Here is a 20,643-nt window from a genome sequence, read left to right as displayed (position 1 = left end):
TTGTTTTAGTCATTGCCCTTAATTCATGAAATGGTGTAAAATAATAATTAAATATGCTCCATTGCCTTCTGGTGTTCTTGGCAACTTCAACTTTACTTTCCTCATATTCAATTCTTTATTAGCTGGGTCAAAATAACGATACAACTTTCAATAAAGGAACCCTCTATAAACGGTAACTAATAGATTTAATATTGGTTGATAAATAATGTATTTGATATAGATCAGTTATGAACAATCCGTTTGGCTGGTGCCTGTTGTCCTCGAACATCACCATAGCTTTTTAGGGGGAAAAATGCAATTTACGGGATTTATTCAATACGCTGTTGAGATTTATCCACATGCAGACTATATCCATTAATCTAAGAGTGTTTGAGAGTGTCATTTGGGCAAGTGGGCAGCACTCGAGTCATTACATGTATACCTATACTTAGAATTACCCACAATACAACATCCAATCATTTTTGAGAAACAAGTTCTGTACAGGCTCTAAACTGCAGCTGCACTCCCACATGAAACAATGATTAAAGGTCAGAAGATCGATTAATTGAGACCAGACACATTATGGGACAATGGTTGCAGCTGCAACGGCGAAGCCACAGTACAAGCCTTTGGCATTTTCATTTAAAGTGGCACATTTTAGATTACAGGATGTACCTCCATGTGGTTGTCCCCTGTGTTTTCACTGGCCAGGCACAGCACAGCAGCGGTGAAAGGCAAATCAATGTGGAAAGAGGGTTCATTGTGGATAGTGAAAGCTATCCACCTCAAGCAATTTGTCAGCTTTAAGTTGAGGTATTCCAAGATCCAAACATTCCCAGTAGAGGATTCCCATAATTTAGTTGGATAACTCTCAATATCCTTGCAAACTGCTCCAGAGTGGTATGGTGTGATGGGAAATCAGACCATACCAGAGTTGAATTACAGGAAAAACAGGACATACTATTATTGTTATTATTATGGGAACCTCAGTTATGCTAAGTAACTAGAGGACAGTTGGTGGAGTCGGTAGTGGTCGAGGATCCAGCTCTTTTCAGTGAAATACATGAACACAATTAACCACAGAGTATTATTATCCACAGATGGTCGCATAGTCTGATGGTACACAATTCATGTTGAAAGCAAGTCCAGAGATGAAGCTTTTTTATTATTATCAAATGGAGCATGTCACATCTGGTCTCTCAATGCAGATGAAATGGAGAAATATTAAACAGTGCCATATAGGTCCGCCAATGGTCTGTCATAATGGCACCCGTGACAACAACGTCTGAATTCAAGTTGGACTGGAAAAGTGATGAAGGAGATGAAAGCACCGTGTAAATCTATAACATCAATGAATTCCACTATTTTTAATCTAATGCCGCCATTAGGTGAAATTTAGTTTAGTGTCCAATTCTTTGGTTTTTGAACCAAACACTGATGATCACATTCCCCTGTGCTTTATGTTCAGGGCTTATTAACGCAAGTCAGCAGTCCTGCAGACTCTTAGTCCCATATCATTTGATAACTTGTTCGTGTTTCATATGTATTGTGTTGAAATTATAAATACCTCATGGGTTGCAGACTGATTCGGTAACTTTATCACAAAAAACACGTTTGTGCTGTGAAGCTAACGCTGTATCGTTCAATTCCTTAACTCAGAACCACGAGCGAGAGACGAAGACATTGATGACGACAATGTTGCGATGGGAGAAATCCCCTGACTTGACATAGTTCAGAGCCACTTTCAACACAATGTCCTTGGGGCCAAAGATAGGCTTCACCAGACGAACCGTACCTGAGGGATGACACAGAAGAGAGAAATTATATTTTTGGAAACTTATGATTAAATGCAATGGTTGCTTGGTTCCAAGTGATAGTCTCGTCTCTCCACTTACCGATAACCATGCCACGGTATGAACGCTTGACCACATCAAAAGAGACCTGGGCATCTGCAACCAGGATGTCAAAGAAGACGTCCATGGCATGTCGTTGACGAGCATTGTGAGCCACTGCAGCTGTCTGCAGGAAGGCTATTTCTGTTGGAAGATTTGGTTTAAAGTTTGGATTAGTCTGATAGTAGCAAACCACAGAGTGCAATTGGTCCTCCAAATAATATCACATGTATATTTATGATATAATTGGGTTGAACAAAGTAATTGATGTGGCTGGAAAGTTGAATTTCAATGAGGCTGCAAATAACTTTAGAATTTGAAGCTACCAAGTTAACCCTTTCAGCCCCTGGTTGAAACCTGGGATCAGAATAAACACTGAAAATCAATATAGTATGTAAATAATTGCAATTCAAAACTTGTGGGATTTACCTTGACCCAAAATACATAATTAATAGAACTCTGATGGTGTCACTACAGAAACATTGATCTAACTAACCAGTTGACTCTGCCAGGACCACAAACTTTTACTCAAGGTAACTCTTACTTGATTATTATAACCAATTAAAAGTTATTCCCCATTAAGGACTATGGGAATGTAAATCATATGATACAGGATACTACAATATATTTGTCTTACCTTGTGGTCCATTGAATTCTCTCATGGTCGTCAGCGAGATAGAGGTGTAGGTGATGTAGGAGACGGGATTTTGAATGCAGGCGGTGTCCTTGGGTTGGCAGTTCTTAACACAACTCCCAAGGACTGAAGGATCTGTGAATCTGTAAAGAAAAAACAGAAGTGATGGTAAGTAGACATGCACGATGGAAAGATGAAGACAATGGGGAGGAGATAGAGACGTATTGCATATGTGCCAAGAGAAGAGGAATACACACACAAGGAGAAGTGTGGGGTTCCTCACAATTTGAATCTGCACAGGAGACAACAGTATTTATAAGAAACATGTTGACCACAGCTTGTCAGCTGGGTTGAGCCAGAAGAACCTGGCACCACCTGAACAGCTACCAGAGACCTCCATGGTTAACCATGAGGACAGCAGCACTTTCAATGGGAACTCATAAAGTGCGAAGGGAGCAGAGCCATGCAATCAGCAGCACGCAGGTGAGTCCAAGTTGTTCGCCCAAAGCCACAGAGATGATTGTGTGGTATGCCACAAAGAAAAGATGGTAGAACACCAGGATATTCAATTTTGACAAAATCCGCAGCAGAATCAGCATAATTGTATTTCCAAATGATTGTATAGCGTCTCTCCAAATAAAGACAGATACAGATACTATTATCATTACGTACAGCATTCCCCTAGTTTTACATATTTGAAATAATCAGTTTGGCATTTGGAAAGTGGGTGGTTATATAATACAAAGATTGAAGAGAATAATTACCTCATATATTTAATTTCAATCAGCGCTATGCATTAAACCCCCAAAACCACCAGGAAATGGAACAGTGGAACATTTCTCTGGCTGCATTTAACCAGCTGACCAACACAGCTACGGGCCTTTTTGTATCATTTACAGCAAATCAACTGATAACCACCCAATACCAACACTAAAAGCACTATCCATCATGTGAGCTGCAATGCTACTTCACCACTAATTGAGCCCCCATGCTGGCTGAGTCCCAGGTGCCCATAAATAAGTGCCACGCTTATTTTTCTTTCTATCCGCTAAGCGAGGTCTGTTTGATCCGATGGTGAGGCCACTTGGAACAGATCATAGGAAAACGTTAGGAACGACCACAGCAGAGGAAGCGCGAGAGTAGTGGGAGAAACCAATGCCGGTGTGTGTGTGTGTTTGAATATTAAAGAGTGAAAAGTCGTTTTCATCTGTCACTTTTTAATTCCAAAGACATAGAAAGTAGACATAAAGGGAAGCTGCCGCACAGAAACGAGGTAGAGTGAGCTGCCATCATGCAAATTAATGCACATCCTGTGATAGCGTTGTCGAGATCCTCAAAAGCTAATGAGCCCCATCTAGTGGTATTTCCTACTCTTATCTGTATCTATTGCTCGTATGCTGGAATAGATTTTTTTTTAAAGGCATTGAGTGGTTAAAACAGTAGAAAAACAAGGGATTGTTTTAAAGAAAGTCATCCCCAAGACCAGGTCGCAAATTAAAATTAAATCAAATCAGCAATTTTGACCAATAATTAATTGTAAACACGTTTGAGGAATATTTTTTTTTTCTTTTTAGAGTAATGTGATACAAATCTAACTTTAAATTAGGTGAAGATGAATACTAATATTCTCTGAATACTGAGAATAATGAAATTTGACATATTTCGACTGCTGGAGCGGCATTTTAGTTTGGGGTCAATCAGTGTTTTTCCACAGGGATGTTGTATGAGTACAGATTGTAAAACCCATTGAGGCAAATTTGGAATTTGGGATTCTGGGCTAATGAAAACCCGATTCATAATACATGAGGAGTGAGTGAAAAATAGGGGTGGACTTAAAACACTCCAAATTATACCTTTTAAATTTCTCAGTCTTTAAATATGTAAATGTTCTTGAGGCCTGGATGGGCTGCTCATGTGTGACAAACACTGCAATATTGGCCTTATACAGATGTAATTTGTATATTTAGCATAAGCTTTTATCCAAAGCAACTTACAATCATATGCCATCCATACACTGTAGACACAGCTACAGGGAACAATTCAGGGTCAAGTGTCTTGCTCAAGGACACATCGACTAGGGCGGGGATTCAACCACCAGCCGCCAAAAATGAGAGAAGATTAGAGCAAAACTGAGGACGATACGAAACTGCAGAGTACGATGCATCATGCCGAGCCCGGGACAATCAACCCTTTCATTCCAAAGGCTCGCCATTAACAGGTAGCCGTCAGCACTCACCTGTGATCTCCTTGCTGGAAGTTTTGAGGACACCTGAAGGTCAGACAGCGAAATCCTCCCTGGATGTTGAAGCATTTTTCAGCGTAAGAACAGGTATGTCTCCCGTTTGCACATTCATCAATGTCTAGAAACACAAGGGGGGGGGGGGGGGGCAAAGGTTAGACATGAACTAAAAAAATAACACCACTGATTTACAATTGAGTTTTTTTAAATTACATGAGTACTGATGGTTTGTCTACTGACCGTGGCATGTGCGTCCATTATTTGCGAGTGTGTAGCCTCTGTGTGGGCAGGAACAGTAAAAACTTCCCGGGGCGTTGGCGCAGCGGTAGGGACACACACGGCCTCCGCCGGCCACAGCACACTCATCAATATCTGAGAGTGGCAGACAGGAAAAGATAGTTAGAGATACTCTGTGACACATTTGTCCGTCACACGTGATCCCGTCCCGGGTTCATTTGCAACATCACCGAGCACCACGAAGTCGACAAGCACCTTCACATGTTTTCCCATCGGTGCCACTCGGCTGGTAACCACGGCGACAGTAGCACTGGTACGAGCCATAGACGTTTGCACACTCGTGGCTGCAAGGGTTGGCATCACACTCGTTGACATCTGTCAGCACACAGGCACAGAAACAGAGACCTCAAACCGTGTCACATCAGGACCCTCACAAGACCAAGTCTACGATACGATGTGAATCACAGGAAGCTGAGCTCACAACATCACGTGCCTGAATGAATTCATGGAATGAAAAGTGATCTTACCTTGACAGTTTCTTTTGTCATAGGACAGTTTGAAGCCAGCGGTGCAGCTACACTTGTAGGACCCTGCTGTGTTCTCACACTTGTGGCTGCAGAGTCGTCCGGAATACTGCCTGCACTCATTGATATCTTAGCACAGGGGACAGACTATATATATATATATATATCACAGCTGATGTCCAGAACATATCAAAGATGATGTTAAAAAGCAATTGTGAATAATGTGTACTGCACCTTTACACCGTTTGTTGATATTGTCAAAGGTATAGCCAGTTTTGCAATTACAGCGGAACGTGCCCACCAGGTTTAGACAACTGTGGCCGTTACACACATTCCCAATAGCGCACTCATTCACATCTGTAGACATGAAGGGGAGAAGTTACAAGTAAGATGAAGGAAAATTAAGGTGATTTCTTGCAGCAAATAAAACACAAAAAACATTTTTTGGGACAGTATCCACCTTCACAACGCGAGCCGTCCTGAGATGGACGATAGCCGCGTCCACAGGGTACTATGGGCCAGCGACAAGTGTAGGAGCCCAATGTGTTGATACAAGTCTGGCCAAGCGGGCATGAACTGGTACGGGCCACACACTCGTTTACATCTAATGAGAAAACACATTGAGCAAAGCCAGGTTAACTTTTACCCAGGAAAAGTTTTTACCCAAGGCACACTCATCTATGTCTGGAACAGGCAAGGAGGAACAGATAAAGAGAGCATAAATATGCTATGCATAAATTATTTTTTTTACATGAATGACTAAGCTATAGGACACGTGATGGCTATTTGACCTCAGACTAAAATAGCAGTATTGTTAACTTGGCAAGTGTCATCGTCTTGGAGTTCATATCCGGTGCCACAACTGGTTTCCTTCTGACATCTGAAGGAACCCTTTGTGTTAACGCAATATTGGCCTACGACGCAGTTGTGAGTCTCAGCCAGGCACTCATTAACATCTGAGGAGAGAGACATCCAATCAAAAATAAGAAAAGCAGTGCATCTGTATTGCCTTGTGGGATGGGATGAGGCAGAACATCGAGGAATTTCTTTTGAGGGAACTGAATTTGACATGCTACGTGTTAGGACATCCTAACTGTGCCTTCCCATCCCCATATTACCTGGTATGTTGGAAAAGGTTTAGGATGCCCCAATACATGACAAAGGCAGTATGCCAAAAATACCAGAATGTTTTAATACATCCGATCACATTTTGCAGTATGGAAGCCAGTAGCCTATGTTTTTGTTGGCTATTATATATATGCAGCTTCAATCTGTTGGCACAATAAATAGCCTGGTCCACCGTTTTCTGGCATACTAGTATAGTTTGTATTAAAAAGCACCGCTTATGCTAATGTTTGTATGCTAACATGCTCATACTAGAAAAATAGGTAGACGAATTACAGCAATGTATATTAGGCTACTCACCTTTACAATTCACTCCATCATGTTCCAGTTGATATCCAGCAAGGCACGCACATATACCGTTACCTTGATGCAACTGGGAGCAGAGGGAGTCTAAAAACAGCAGAAACACAGGTGAAGAAGTAAACATCACTGTATCCAGTGTGAGTTCTACATCGCAGGAATTATGTCACTGTTTAATGAAAGGCAACGCACCAAGAGGCAGGTGCCTAAACCTCTTACTTCATCTTATAACAAAGGAGATTATATTCAGAAATGAAGGTGACAAACCTGCTGCCGTGTGTTGAGGCTGTTCTGTCACTGGTGCTATGGAAGAAAAAGCCTCATAAAAAAGAAATTCCCCGAATAACAAGCACAGGGCAAGGCATGTATATTTGTAGAGCACATTTCAACAGCAAGGTCATTCAAAGTGCTTTAAATAAAACCATTGAAAGCATCGAAACATAATGCAAAAGAAAACAAGATTTAAAAACAATTAAGAACACTCATTGAAACATAAAAAGTAGTTAAAAAGCAATCGACAGAATAAAGGTTGCAGTGAGGTTCAATGAGATGCAGAAATTGATTTACATCCTTGAATATTGTTCAATTAAAGGCAACAGCAAACAGAAAAGTCTTCAATCTGGATTTAAAAGAGCTGAGGGTCTCTGAAGGTCTCATCAGATCTGCAGCTTTCAGGGACTTTGTTCCAGATATGTGGAACAGAAACACTGAAGTACATTTTCTTTTTTGGACAGGAAGCCAGTGCAAAGACCTCAGAACTGGATTGATCTCTTGCGGCTTTCTGATTGACCGTTTACCTGTGAACTTGATATGGCTGTTCAGGTTAATGTTTGAATCCATAAATACAACTAGATTTCTGGCTTGGTTTGTGCTTTTTAACATCAGCGATTGAAGCTGAGCGCTGACTTTCAATCGTTTGTCCTTGGGACCAAAAACAATTAATTCTGTTTTATCTTTATTTAACTGTATAACATTCTGGCACATCCAGTTGTTGCTTTCTTCAATGCATTTAGCCAGCCCTTGGATTATAGTCCCCTGGTGGTATAGTTATGTAGATGTGTGTGTCATCTGCATACTTATGCTAATCTGAGCCAGTGGAAGCATGAAGATGTTAAACAGAAGAAGCCCCAGTATTGAACCTGGGGAACCCCACATGTCATCCTAGTCAGCTCTGATGTGTAATGAGCTACCGAGACAACGTATACAGGGGTCAAGCACTTCAGCACCTCGTCACACAGTGCAGGTGGATTGCCAAAGTATTGAACCAATTTAACTCCTGACATGCTGCCGGCACTAAATGAAAAAGGAATGGATCACATTTCATCCTGTAGGGGCCCATCCATCTAATAGTTGTTGCGATATTTCAGTCTGGGCCGACCAACAGACTGATACGCTGACATTGCCATCCCCAGAGCCATGCTGCTGAGAAGGAATACTTTAGGAAATAGGTGATTACAGCAATGTACACTACCGTTCAAAAGTTTGGGGTCACTTAGAAATGTCTTTATTTTTCAAAGAAAAGCACTGTTTTTTCAATAAAGATAACATTAAATTAATCAAAAATACACACTATACATTGTTAATGTGGTAAATGACTATTCTAGGTGGAAACGTCTGGTTTCTAATGAAATATCTCCATAGGTGTATAGAAGCCCATTTCCATCAACTATCACTCCAGTGTTCTAATGGTACATTGTGTTTGCTAATCGCCTTAGAAGACTAATATCTGATTAGAAAACCCTTGTGCAATTATGCTAGCACAGCTGAAAACAGTTATGCTTGTGATATAAGCTATACAACTGGCCTTCCTTTGAGCTTGAAGAACAAAATGAATACTTCAAATATTAATCATTATTTCTAACCTTGTCAATGTCTTGACTATATTTTCTATTCAATTTTCAATTCATTTGATAAATAAAAGTGTGAGTTTTCATGGAAGACACGAAATTGTCTGGGTGACCCCAAACTTTTGAACGGTAGTGTACATTACTCACCTTTACAAGTCACTCCATCATGTTCCAGTTGATATCCAGCAAGGCACTAACATATACCGTTACCGTCACACAACTGGGAGCAGAGGGAGTCTGAAAACAGCAGACACACAGGTGAAGAAGTAAACATCACTGTATCCAGTGTGAGTTCTACATCGCAGGAATCATGTCACTGGTTGATGAAAGGCAACGCACCAAGAGGCAGGTGCCTAAACCTCTTACTTCTTATAACAAAAGAGATTACATTAAGAAATGAAGGTGACAAACCTATACAAGCGTCCGATCCCTCTGTAGGCTTAGGGCTAACGACTCTTTGAGGCTGTTCTGTCACTGGTGCTATGGAAGAAAGGCCTCATGAAAAAGAAATTCCCCGAATAACAAGCACAGGGCAAGGCACGTTTATTTTGTATAGCACATTTCAACAGCAAGGCCAATCAAAGTGCTTCAAATAAAACCATTGAAAGCATCGAAACATAATGCAAAAGAAAACAAGATTTAAAAACAATTAAGAACACTCATTAAAACATAAAAAGTAGTCAAAAAGCAATCGATAGAATAAAAGTTGCAGTGAGGTTCAGTGAGATGCAGAAATTGATTTACATCCTTGAATATTGTTCAATTAAAGGCAACAGCAAACAGAAAAGTCTTCAATCTGGATTTAAAAGAGATGAGGGTCTCTGAAGGTCTCATCAGACCTGCAGCTTTCAGGGACTTTGTTCCAGATATGTGGAACAGAAACACTGAAGTACATTTTCTTTTTTGGACAGGAAGCCAGTGCAAAGACCTCAGAACTGGATTGATCTCTTGCGGCTTTCTGATTGACTGTTTACAGAGACCTGTGAACACACGGTGACAGGAGTTGAGTCTACTGAAGATAAATGCATGGACAAGTTTCTCCAAATCCTGTTGAGACATAAATCCTCTAATCTTTGATATATTCTTCAGGTGATCGTAGGCTAAATTTGTAATTTTCTTGATTTGGCTATTCAGGTTAAGTTTTGAATCCATAAATACATCTAGATTTCTGGCTTGGTTTGTGCTTTTTGACATCAGCGATTGAAGCTGAGCGCTGACTTTCAATCGTTTGTCTTTGGGACCAAAAACAATTAATTCTGTTTTATCTTTATTTAACTGTGTAACATTCTGGCACATCCAGTTGTTGCTTTCTTCAATGCATTTAGCCAGCCCTTGGATTATAGTCCCCTGGTGGTATAGTTATGTAGATGTGCGTGTCGTCTGCATACTTATGCTAATCTGAGCCAGTGGAAGCATGTAGATGTTAAACAGACGAAGCCCCAGTATTGAACCTGGGGAACCCCACATGTCATCCTAGTCAGCTCTGATGTGTAATGAATTACGAACACAAAGTATAAAGGGGTCAAGCACTTCAGCACCTCGTCACACAGTGCAGGTGGTTTGCCAAAGTATTGAACCAATTTAACTCCTGACATGCTGCCGGCACTAAATGAAAAAAGAGTGGATCACATCTCATCCTGTAGGGGCCCATCTATCTAATCCATCTAATATTTCAGTCTGGGCCGACCAACAGACTGATACACTGACATTGCCATCCCCAGATCCATGCTGCTGAGAAGGAATACTTTAGGAAATAGGTGATTACAGCAATGTATATTACTCACCTTTACAAGTCACTCCATCATGTTCCAGTTCATATCCAGCAAGGCACTTACATATACCGTTACCTTCACACAACTGGGAGCAGAGGGAGTCTGAAAACAGCAGACACACAGGTGAAGAAGTAAACATCACTGTATCCAGTGTGAGTTCTACATCGCAGGAATCATGTCACTGGTTGATGAAAGGCAACGCACCAAGAGGCAAGTGCCTAAACCTCTTACTTCTTATAACAAAGGACATTATATTAAGAAATGAAGGTGACAAACCTATACAAGCGTCCGATCCCTCTGTAGGCTTAGGGCTAACGACTCTTTGAGGCTGTTCTGTCACTGGTGCTATGGAAGAAAAGGCCTCATGAAAAAGAAATTCCCCGAATAACAAGCACAGGGCAAGGCACGTTTATTTGTAGAGCACATTTCAACAGCACGGTCATTCAAAGTGCTTCAAATAAAACCATTGAAAGCATCGAAACATAATGCAAAAGAAAACGAGAGTTAAAAACAATTAAGAACACTCATTAAAACATAAAAAGTAGTCAAAAAGCAATCGATAGAATAAAAGTTGCAGTGAGGTTCAGTGAGATGCAGAAATTGATTTACACTACCGTTCAAAAGTTTGGGATCACCCAGACAATTTCGTGTCTTCCATGAAAAATCACACTTTTATTTATCAAATGAATATAAAATATAGTCAAGACATTGACAAGGTTAGAAATAATGATTAATATTTGAAGTATTAATTTTGTTCTACAAACTTCAAGCTCAAAGGAAGGCCAGTTGTATTGCTTATATCACCAGCATAACTGTTTTCAGCTGTGCTAACATAATTGCAAGGGTTTTCTAATCAGACATTAGTCTTCTAAGGCGATTAGCAAACACAATGTACTATTAGAACACTGGAGTGATAGTTGCTGTAAAAGGGCCTCTATACACCTCTGGAGATATTTCATTAGAAACCAGACACTTCCACCTAGAATAGTCATTTACCACATTAACAATGTAGAGTGTATTTCTAATTAATTTAATGTTATCTTTATTGAAAAAACAGTGCTTTTCTTTGAAAAATAAAGTCATTTATAAAGTGATCCCAAACTTTTGAACGGTAGTGTGCATCCTTGAATATTGTTCAATTAAAGGCAACAGCAAACAGCAAAGTCTTCAATCTGGATTTAAAAGAGTTGAGGGTCTCTGAGGGTCTCTGAGGGTCTCATCAGACCTGCAGCTTTCAGGGACTTTGTTCCAGATATGTGGAACAGAAACACTGAAGTACATTTTCTTTTTTGGACAGGAAGCCAGTGCAAAGACCTCAGAACTGGATTGATCTCTTGCGGCTTTCTGATTGACTGTCTACAGAGACCTGTGAACACACGGTGACAGGAGTTGAGTCTACTGAAGATAAATGCATGGACAAGTTTCTCCAAATCCTGTTGAGACATAAATCCTCTAATCCTTGATATATTCGTCAGGTGATAGTAGGCTAAGTTTGTAATTTTCTTGATTTGGCTGTTCAGGTTAAGTTTTGAATCCATAAATACATCTAGATTTCTGGCTTGGTTTGTGCTTTTTAACATCAGCGATTGAAGCCGAGCGCTGACTTTCAATCGTTTGTCCTTGGGACCAAAAACAATTAATTCTGTTTTATCTTTATTTAACTGTATAACATTCTGGCACATCCAGTTGTTGCTTTCTTCAATGCATTTAGCCAGCCCTTGGATTATAGTCCCCTGGTGGTATAGTTATGTAGATGTGCGTGTCGTCTGCATACTTATGCTAATCTGAGCCAGTGGAAGCATGTAGATGTTAAACAGAAGAGGCCCCAGTATTGAACCTTGGGGAACCCCACATGTCATCCTAGTCAGCTCTGATGTGTAAAGAATTACGAACACAAAGTATAAAGGGGTCAAGCACTTCAGCACCTCGTCACAGTGCAGGTGGTTTGCCAAAGTATTGAACCAATTTAACTCCTGACATGCTGCCGGCACTAAATGAAAAAGGAGTGGATCACATCTCATCCTGTAGGGGCCCATCTATCTAATCCATCTAATATTTCAGTCTGGGCCGACCAACAGACTGATACACTGACATTGCCATCCCCAGATCCATGCTGCTGAGAAGGAATACTTTAGGAAATAGGTGATTACAGCAATGTATATTACTCACCTTGACAAGTCACTCCATCATGGTCCAGTTCATATCCAGCAAGGCACTTACATATACCGTTACCTTCACACAACTGGGAGCAGAGGGAGTCTGAAAACAGCAGACACACAGGTGAAGAAGTAAACATCACTGTATCCAGTGTGAGTTCTACATCGCAGGAATCATGTCACTGGTTGATGAAAGGCAACGCACCAAGAGGCAGGTGCCTAAACCTCTTTCTTCATTTTATAACAAAGGAGATTATATTAAGAAATGAAGGTGACAAACCTATACAAGCTTCCGATTCCTCTGTAGGCTTAGGGATAACGACTCTTTGAGGCTGTTCTGTCACTGGTGCTATGGAAGAAAAGGCCTCATGAAAAAGAAATTCCCCGAATAACAAGCACAGGGCAAGGCACGTTTATTTGTAGAGCACATTTCAACAGCAAGGCCAATCAAAGTGCTTCAAATAAAACCATTGAAAGCATCGAAACATAATGCAAAAGAAAACAAGATTTTAAAACAATTAATAACATACATTAAAACATAAAAAGTAGTCAAAAAGCAATAAATAGAATACATGTTGCAGTGAGGTTGCAGTGAGATACAGAAATTGATTTATATCCTTGAATATTGTTCAATTAAAGGCAACAGCAAACAGAAAAGTCTTCAATCTGGATTTAAAGGAGCTGAGGGTCTCTGAGGGTCTCTGAAGGCTTGCATTTAGCCAGCCCCTGGATTATAGTCCCCTGGTGGTATAGTTATGTAGATGTGTGTGTCGTCTGCATAATTATGCTAACACACTTTGTTGTTTTTCATAATCTGAGCCAGTGGAAGCATGTAGATGTTAAACAGAAGGGGCCCCAGAATTGAACCTTGGGGAACCCCACATATCATCCTCATCAGCTCTGATGTGTAATGAGCTACCGAGACAAAGTATACAGGGGTCAAACACTTCGGCATCTCGTCACACAGTGGAGCTCCACAAAGCTCTGCGGCCTTCCTGTTGGCATGCTCACATTGCTTTGGCTTCATTCTAGATCAGCAAGACTCTTTTGCCTGAAACTCAAATCAATTGTTTTTGCAGCTCTGTTTACAAGATGTTTGGGTGTTTCCACCTAAAGCCAGCTAGGCAACAAAAGCTACAAGCCACAACACCAGTTGGCCCTGAGACCCTTTGGCAAGGTGTCCACAGATTAGCCCAGTGAATAGCCCTGTTACCCAGTGTGTCTGCTTCTCTGCTAGCGATCTGCTACACAGATGCCACATCAAGGCCGCTGTCTGTGCTTCTAGAAACGCTGCCTGGATTGATGTGACGCACTTTGAAATTTTAAGAAAATTCTTGGGGCGTAGTATAACACATCGGAATATCCATCCAAACTGTCAGTGGTTGGGTTGAACACATTTTGTGTCACCAGGTTTATAAAACATCTCTTTTGTTCGTGTTTATCCTTTCTATTTAGCAATTCTGCAATTCTAAATGTTGATAATCTACTAACAAATGGTCATGGCTTCCCCAATTTCTAAAAAGGCTTCATGAAGTCTGGTATATAATTGGACCTTGGTCCAGATTGTCTGCAGTCTTTGTCTAGAAATAAATGGTCTCGTAAGTCAAAATGAGATTTAACATTCTACCGATAAAAAAAGTGTTCTCATTAATGGCTAATATATTTGTTTTATGATGTATTAAGGAACTTTATAAAGCATTACAAACTTTACTAAAAGCCCTTATTAGGTACCACCATATCACTTTGCAACTAATGTGAGCAAAAAGCCGAGGATACTTATTGTTTTGAGGGTCACTTACAGCGAGTAGCCATTCGGTCTAGATAAGACAGAGTGGCGCAACAACAACTGAAAAGCACAACATTGTTAACTTCTCTTACCAGTTGCAATCTGTTGTATTTCTACCGTTGTGTTTTTGGCACAGCAGTCTCTAGCTGTGTGCATACACATTCTCCCCATCATCAAACCCTTGAGCTCGCAGCTCGAGCCCCGGCTCTCTCTCACCAGGCCGAGCATACAGCAGTCACAGCACGTCTGAACGGGAGACACGCAGGGTGAAACAGGAAGAGATGAACAAGAAGGAACCGTATCTCCATTGTGATATTGTCCAAATAAACTAGCCGTGTTTGTGCGCGCAAGAATGGAGAGATATGTAAAAGTTAAAGACATTGACTTTAGGGAGGAGATAACCTTAGACAATTGGGTTTCCCAGGGTTCTCCTTGGAAAAAGGGCCTCTCACAGACCCATTGGTCCTTGGCCATCTCAATGCCAGTTTCACAGAGTCGGTCTTCTACTGCTGCCGCACAGCACTGCTCCTGGGCTGTCCTGTAAAAAAACAACAGATATTCACCTCATCCAGAAGAGAAACTTCATTCTTTTTTTAATAATGAAAATGTTGAATTTCTCCGTGGGCAAAGAGTCTCTCTCCCTTTGCCTTTCCTCTCTCCACCGACTTCTATGTGTTGACCAGGTGTTCCCATATTTCATCAATCACAGCCTCCATATTCTTACAGTCGAACAGGGCCCTTAAAGGTTTCAAATGATCCAGAGCAGCGGTCCCCAACCTTTTTTGAGCCACGGACCGGTTCCGTGTCAGAAATTATTTTCACGGACCGGCAATATAAATGACGTAATAAATATGACGTCATACAATTATACGAAGGGCATAAAGTGCCAAAACTACAACTCATCATTACGCCGAATTAGTGTGAGCCGTGCGCTTGTTTACCTGCAACGAGCCGCTAATGGAGACGGCGACACAGACGTGTGTTTGGTCCGCTGCTCCTAACCGAGTTCTGGTCGCTGTCATTAGAACACCGGCAGTTGTGTGAAATGTCCCTTAAGGCCACCGTCATTTGCATCTCCAACACATTTTCTTCTAGCTCGGACGGGCTCGATTCACTGGGTGGGTTTGTTTACAAATGGGTTGCAGGTCTATTCTTTTGCAGTCGGGTCTTTTGTGGTTGGAGTACCGCTCAAACTCTTTTAAAAGCCTCTTCCACCCGGTCAACGTCTGAAACATGTCGAATATTCCACTGTTCACTCGCCCACACAGCAGCGACTTTATCGGCCAACTTGAAAACAGTTGTCATTTCCCTGAAGTGACAGAATTGATTGAGCAGGTTGAATATGTCTTAAGATTCTTTGTCACTGAAATGTGCCGCCAGCAGAGGGTTCGGCGCGTGAGACTCACCTGCAGCGATAAACCCGAACTTTAAGACTCCTGAACGCGGCTCAGACGCACACACGGGTGTATCCGGTCCTTTTTCAAAATAATATATTTTTCCGACTGATTAAAAAAAAAAAAATTTTAAACTTTATTTTTACACTTTGGGGACCCCTGATCCAGAGGGGCACTTAACGCTACTGTGTAGTGACTATGTGGCAATCCTCTCCTGTAGCAGGATGGATCGCTGAGTGGCGCGGAGATAATTTGGTGCTCGCAACCTTTGGGCTATTTCCTACTGTTAAACATACCATCAGAAATAGGACATACACGTTTCCCTCAGTATAATTGCACACCTCATTTGAAGATTAAATAGGATATATTTTAAACCCTGCTCAACCGCTGTACCCCGAGGAACGTGTGTGATGGATGAACACTAAAGTCTTGATGTATTCCCTCTGTATTGCCCTCGTCACATTCTGAGACCTTCTCCTTTGTGAAAGCAAGTGTTGCTTACCTACAGGTGTGGGGAGTTAATAAGAGTTCGATGTTTGCACAGTGTTTTCCTCCCTTGGCCCAATCCCTCCCATTCTGACAGCACTCATGATCAGTAGGAAGATCAATCTCTGTTGATTAAACACATAGCAGAGACATGGTGATTAGCATGGCGGCCCCCAAGCGCCTGTGACTAAACCAGATTGAATGTAATCCGGCTCACACTCTCAGATAAAACAGTTGGGAAATATCACCACGCAATACCTCACAAAAGGTTAGAATATTCCCCCATTAACAATAAGTGATTCCAAAGTTGATGTTGCAGGTTCTAAGTTAAATAACAAGGATGAATTTGAAGAAAATTTATTTATTTTGTGAACTCTTTTAAAAATGTAATTTGTAATTTTTTCAAGGAGGTTGTTTGGTTTGAATGTGCCGTTGTTTCTTATTTAGAATTCATAATGTGCAAAAGTATCAAGTAGTTTATTAAGTTTAAAATAAGCTGCAGTTAGAGAGTTGGCATAACTTTAATGTTTTTTTTCTGTTTGCGTCTGTTGTTAATCAGCTCGTGGCCCTTCAACGTATTATTACGACCCCTTGTGGGGATTCAGACCAATGTTTGAAAACCTCAACTTTTTTTCAGGGTGCAGCATCTTACGTCACCTCATATAATAAAATAAAGAAAACTAAATAAAGATGACAGTGGGAGCAAAGACCAAGTACGATCTACTTTAAACCCTGTATATTACAAACATTGTACATGCAGGTAATAACATTGTTTGCAGAGTTCATTTACAGGTCCTGTGTATCCTCAATAAATAATAAAAGTGTTAATATTTGACCAAGTGATCTACACTGAAGTACGAGTTCGATGCCATGTGAGCTCCAGAAAGGTGTATTGAAGTGAGGGAAACCAGCTGAGAGCACAAGGCTCAGGCCTAATCTCACGCGAAAGTGATCATGCTGCAGAAGGGCAAGGACACAATTTGGAGAACACACACTGTTGTTAGCGGCTGATATCGAGGTGATAATTATGTCTCTGAACTATCTCAGAGTGTGAACAGTAAAGTCTTTGTGCCAAAACATTGTTGAGGTTTGGCCTTCAATCTAGATTAGCGAGACACGTTTGCTTTAAACTCATATCAAGTGTTGATGAAACTTTGTCCTTGCCAACAGGTTTTTTGTTGTTAACCTGAAGCCAGCTAGGTGACAAAAGCTTTCAGCCACAACACCAGTTGGCCCTGAGTTGTTTCTACTTGTGCTAATAACATAATAAATAAGTAAGTACCTCTTAAAACAGGGCCTGTCACTAAAGGAGAGAACTCCAGGTCGAGGGCAGGACCACTTCATGTGTGAAAAGGGCTCCAGAGGGACTCGCATGAAATCTGAACAATTGCCTCGAGTTATGTCACATGAGTCAACATCTGTTGGAGCTTTTTGTTTCAAATTTCAAATTAAAATAGATTCTTAAGGGCGTACCGTAACACATGGGAACATCCAACCAGACTGTCAGTGGTTTGGTTGAACACATTTTGGGTCTCCGTGTTTTTAAAAACGTATCTTTGATATATATATATATATTGTATTATATATATATTGCCATGATGTATATTCTATTACATTTTTTATATATATATCTTGAAACTTGTTTATTCTATCTATTGAGCAATACTGCAATTATAAATATTAGTAATCCTCGAACAAATTGTCATGGGTTCCCCAATAAATAAAAAAAATGTAAAAGCCTGGAGTTTATAGGAGGGGTAAATAATTTGACTTTGGTCCAGATCATCTGCAGTATGTCAATTTGAGATTTCACATTCCACTGATAAAAAGACGTGTTTTATTAATGGATTCTATATTTGCTCTATGAAGTATGAGGAATTTTATAAACCATGAATAAAACCTAACTAGATAAGACAGAGTGGACACAACAGACTGAAAGCAAAACATTGGTAACTTTTCTTACCAGCCGCCGGTTGTATTTCTACCGTTGTGTTTTTGGCACAGCAGTCTCTAGCTGTGTGCATACACTTTCTCCCCATCATCAAACCCTCGAGCTCGCAGCTCAAGCCTCGGCTCGCTGTCACCAGGCCGAGCATACAGCAGTCACAGCACGTCTGAACGGGAGACACGCAGGGTGAAACAGGAAGAGTCGAACAAGAAGGAACCGTATCTCCGTTGTGATATTGTCCAAATAAACTAGCCGTGTTTGTGCGCGCAAGAATGGAGAGATATGTAAAAGTTAAAGACATTGACTTTCGGGAGGAGATAACCTTAGACAATTGGGTTTCCCAGGCTTCTCCTTGGAACGAGGACCTGGAACAGGCCGATGGCTCCTTGGACATCTCAATGCCCTTTTCACAGAGTCGGTCTTTTACTGCTGCCACGCAGCACTGCTCCTGGGCGATCCTGGAAATAAACGTCAGATATTCACCTCATCCAGACGAGAAACTGCATCCTCCATGAGACAATAACTGAATACAGAGCCTATGAAGAAATGATTGCTATTTGAGTAAGATAGCGCCAATCTTTTGACTGGCAACAATAAGTAACTTAGCTTAAAAGACATTGTAATGTCAGCAGCTACTCTGAAACATTGGCATTTTTTTAAATAATGAAAATGTTTAATTTCTCCATGGGCAAAACGTCTCTCTCCACCGACCTCCATGTGTTGACCAGGTGTTCCTCTATTTATCAATCCCACCCTCCGTGTTCTTAGTCAAACAGGGCCCTTCAGGGTTTAAAATGATCCAGAGGGGCCCTTAACACCATGTCCTCACTGTGTAGTGAACTATGGTAATCCTCTCCTGTATCAGGATGGATACAACATACCTTCATAACGCCGGCTAACAGGACACACACGCTTCCCTCAGTAGAATTGCACACATTAGAAGAGTCAATGGGATCTATTTTGAACCGCTGTACCCCGAAGAAAGTGTGTGACGGATAAACACAAAAGACGTGATGCATTCCCTCTGTACTGTAGAGTGTGTTGTTTACCTGCATATGTGGGAGTACGATAAATATGGTAGGATACAGTACGGTCCAGTCTTGGCCCAATTCCTCCCATCCTGGCAACACTCCTCTTCAGTCGGAGTCCGAATCCCTGAGAATGAAATACAGAGCAGAGACATGATGAGACAGACAGTACTTGGGAAGTATCACATAAGGTTATAACATGACCCCTACATTATTAGTGTATATTAAAATTGTTCTAACCACTAACAAAGACGACAATTGGCCATTTCAATGTCAAGTCTTACCTTGTCCGTGCAGAAGTCCGTAGAAAGAAAACAGAAGTATTATCCACTCTGCCATCGAGCCAACTGTGTGTGTGGGTGCGCTTGTATCTGTGTGTGTGTGTGTGTGTGTGTGCCTCTACTGTGAAAGTGTCCTGTCAAGAAGGAGAGCATCTCAGTCAAAGGTGACTCCAGCCTTGTAGGGTATGATATGAGAGGGCAGTGGGGGGCGGGGTGGACCGTCCCATGGGTACATCCCCAAATCTCATCCACGTTTCCTTCATCATGTGAGGAGAGAGAGAGAGAGTGGATTTCAAGAGAAAGGAGACGTCCTCTCCTCAGCAGCGTCATGGGAAGCGACGTCTGTTCCTCACAGCTGATCACAGCTGTCAGTCGGCTCCAACAGCTGGAGAGATGTAGACGGAGTGTGTCTCTGCAAGATCACTGTACTAATATAATAATATACGAATGTACTTTTTACCAATATAATATTGTACTAATTCTATACTTATATGCTAATGTACTTAGATACTAATGTTGTAAGGGTTACAGGTACTGGAACCCAAAAGCACGACAAAAAACCAGGAATGCAGGAGGAGGCTTTTTACTTAGTGATTCAGGCAGAGTCAAAACCGGGTGGTCCATCAAACAGGGCAACAAATCCAAAAAGGGGCAGGCAAAAGTCTTAAGTCGGGTCAACAGGCACACAGGGTCGTAACGGGCAGATCAGAATTAGTATTTAGGAAATCGCTGGAGTTTGGCGCTGACGCACAAGACAATCTGGCAGAGGACACGCGGAAGTGAGGGAGCTAAATAGTGAGGGACTAATGAGGGGATGGGCTGCAGGTGAGAAGGGCGTGAGGACCAGGTGAAGGGAATGAGAGACAATCAGGTGAGGATGACAGGATCTGGAATGACAGGAGGGAAATTAAGCATTCAGACAGGATGAATATAACTATGAAGCAGTGACATGCGGTGAGGCACTGACTCCTTTAGTGTCAGATTTACAAATATATAAACCCAAAAGGGTAGCTTA

General features: G+C 41.3%; 1 protein-coding gene across 1 annotated transcript; it reads right to left on the bottom strand.

Annotated features, from left to right (window-relative positions):
- Positions 1 to 1,131: 1,131 nt before the first annotated feature.
- LOC130200555 (fibulin-1-like) lies at positions 1,132 to 20,038 on the bottom strand. Its single transcript, XM_056424946.1, has 23 exons — positions 19,632 to 20,038; positions 19,369 to 19,474; positions 18,642 to 18,777; positions 18,335 to 18,485; positions 16,388 to 16,496; positions 14,894 to 15,029; positions 14,584 to 14,737; positions 12,986 to 13,054; positions 12,719 to 12,808; positions 10,826 to 10,894; positions 10,562 to 10,651; positions 9,189 to 9,257; positions 7,198 to 7,233; positions 6,931 to 7,020; positions 5,966 to 6,109; positions 5,740 to 5,862; positions 5,509 to 5,634; positions 5,237 to 5,356; positions 4,985 to 5,116; positions 4,742 to 4,865; positions 2,509 to 2,648; positions 1,875 to 2,015; positions 1,132 to 1,774 (listed from the first exon to the last, which is right to left on the bottom strand). Exons 1-23 carry the CDS (start codon positions 19,684 to 19,686, stop codon positions 1,635 to 1,637), a joined length of 2,550 nt encoding a protein of 849 aa, XP_056280921.1. The 5' UTR covers positions 19,687 to 20,038; the 3' UTR covers positions 1,132 to 1,634.
- Between the last annotated feature and the right edge of the window lie 605 nt (positions 20,039 to 20,643).

Source organism: Pseudoliparis swirei, chromosome 10 (assembly GCF_029220125.1).
Source record: "Pseudoliparis swirei isolate HS2019 ecotype Mariana Trench chromosome 10, NWPU_hadal_v1, whole genome shotgun sequence".
NCBI lineage: Eukaryota > Metazoa > Chordata > Actinopteri > Perciformes > Liparidae > Pseudoliparis > Pseudoliparis swirei.
Note: the sequence above shows the minus strand (reverse complement) of the source record. Positions and strands in the feature narration are given on the sequence as shown.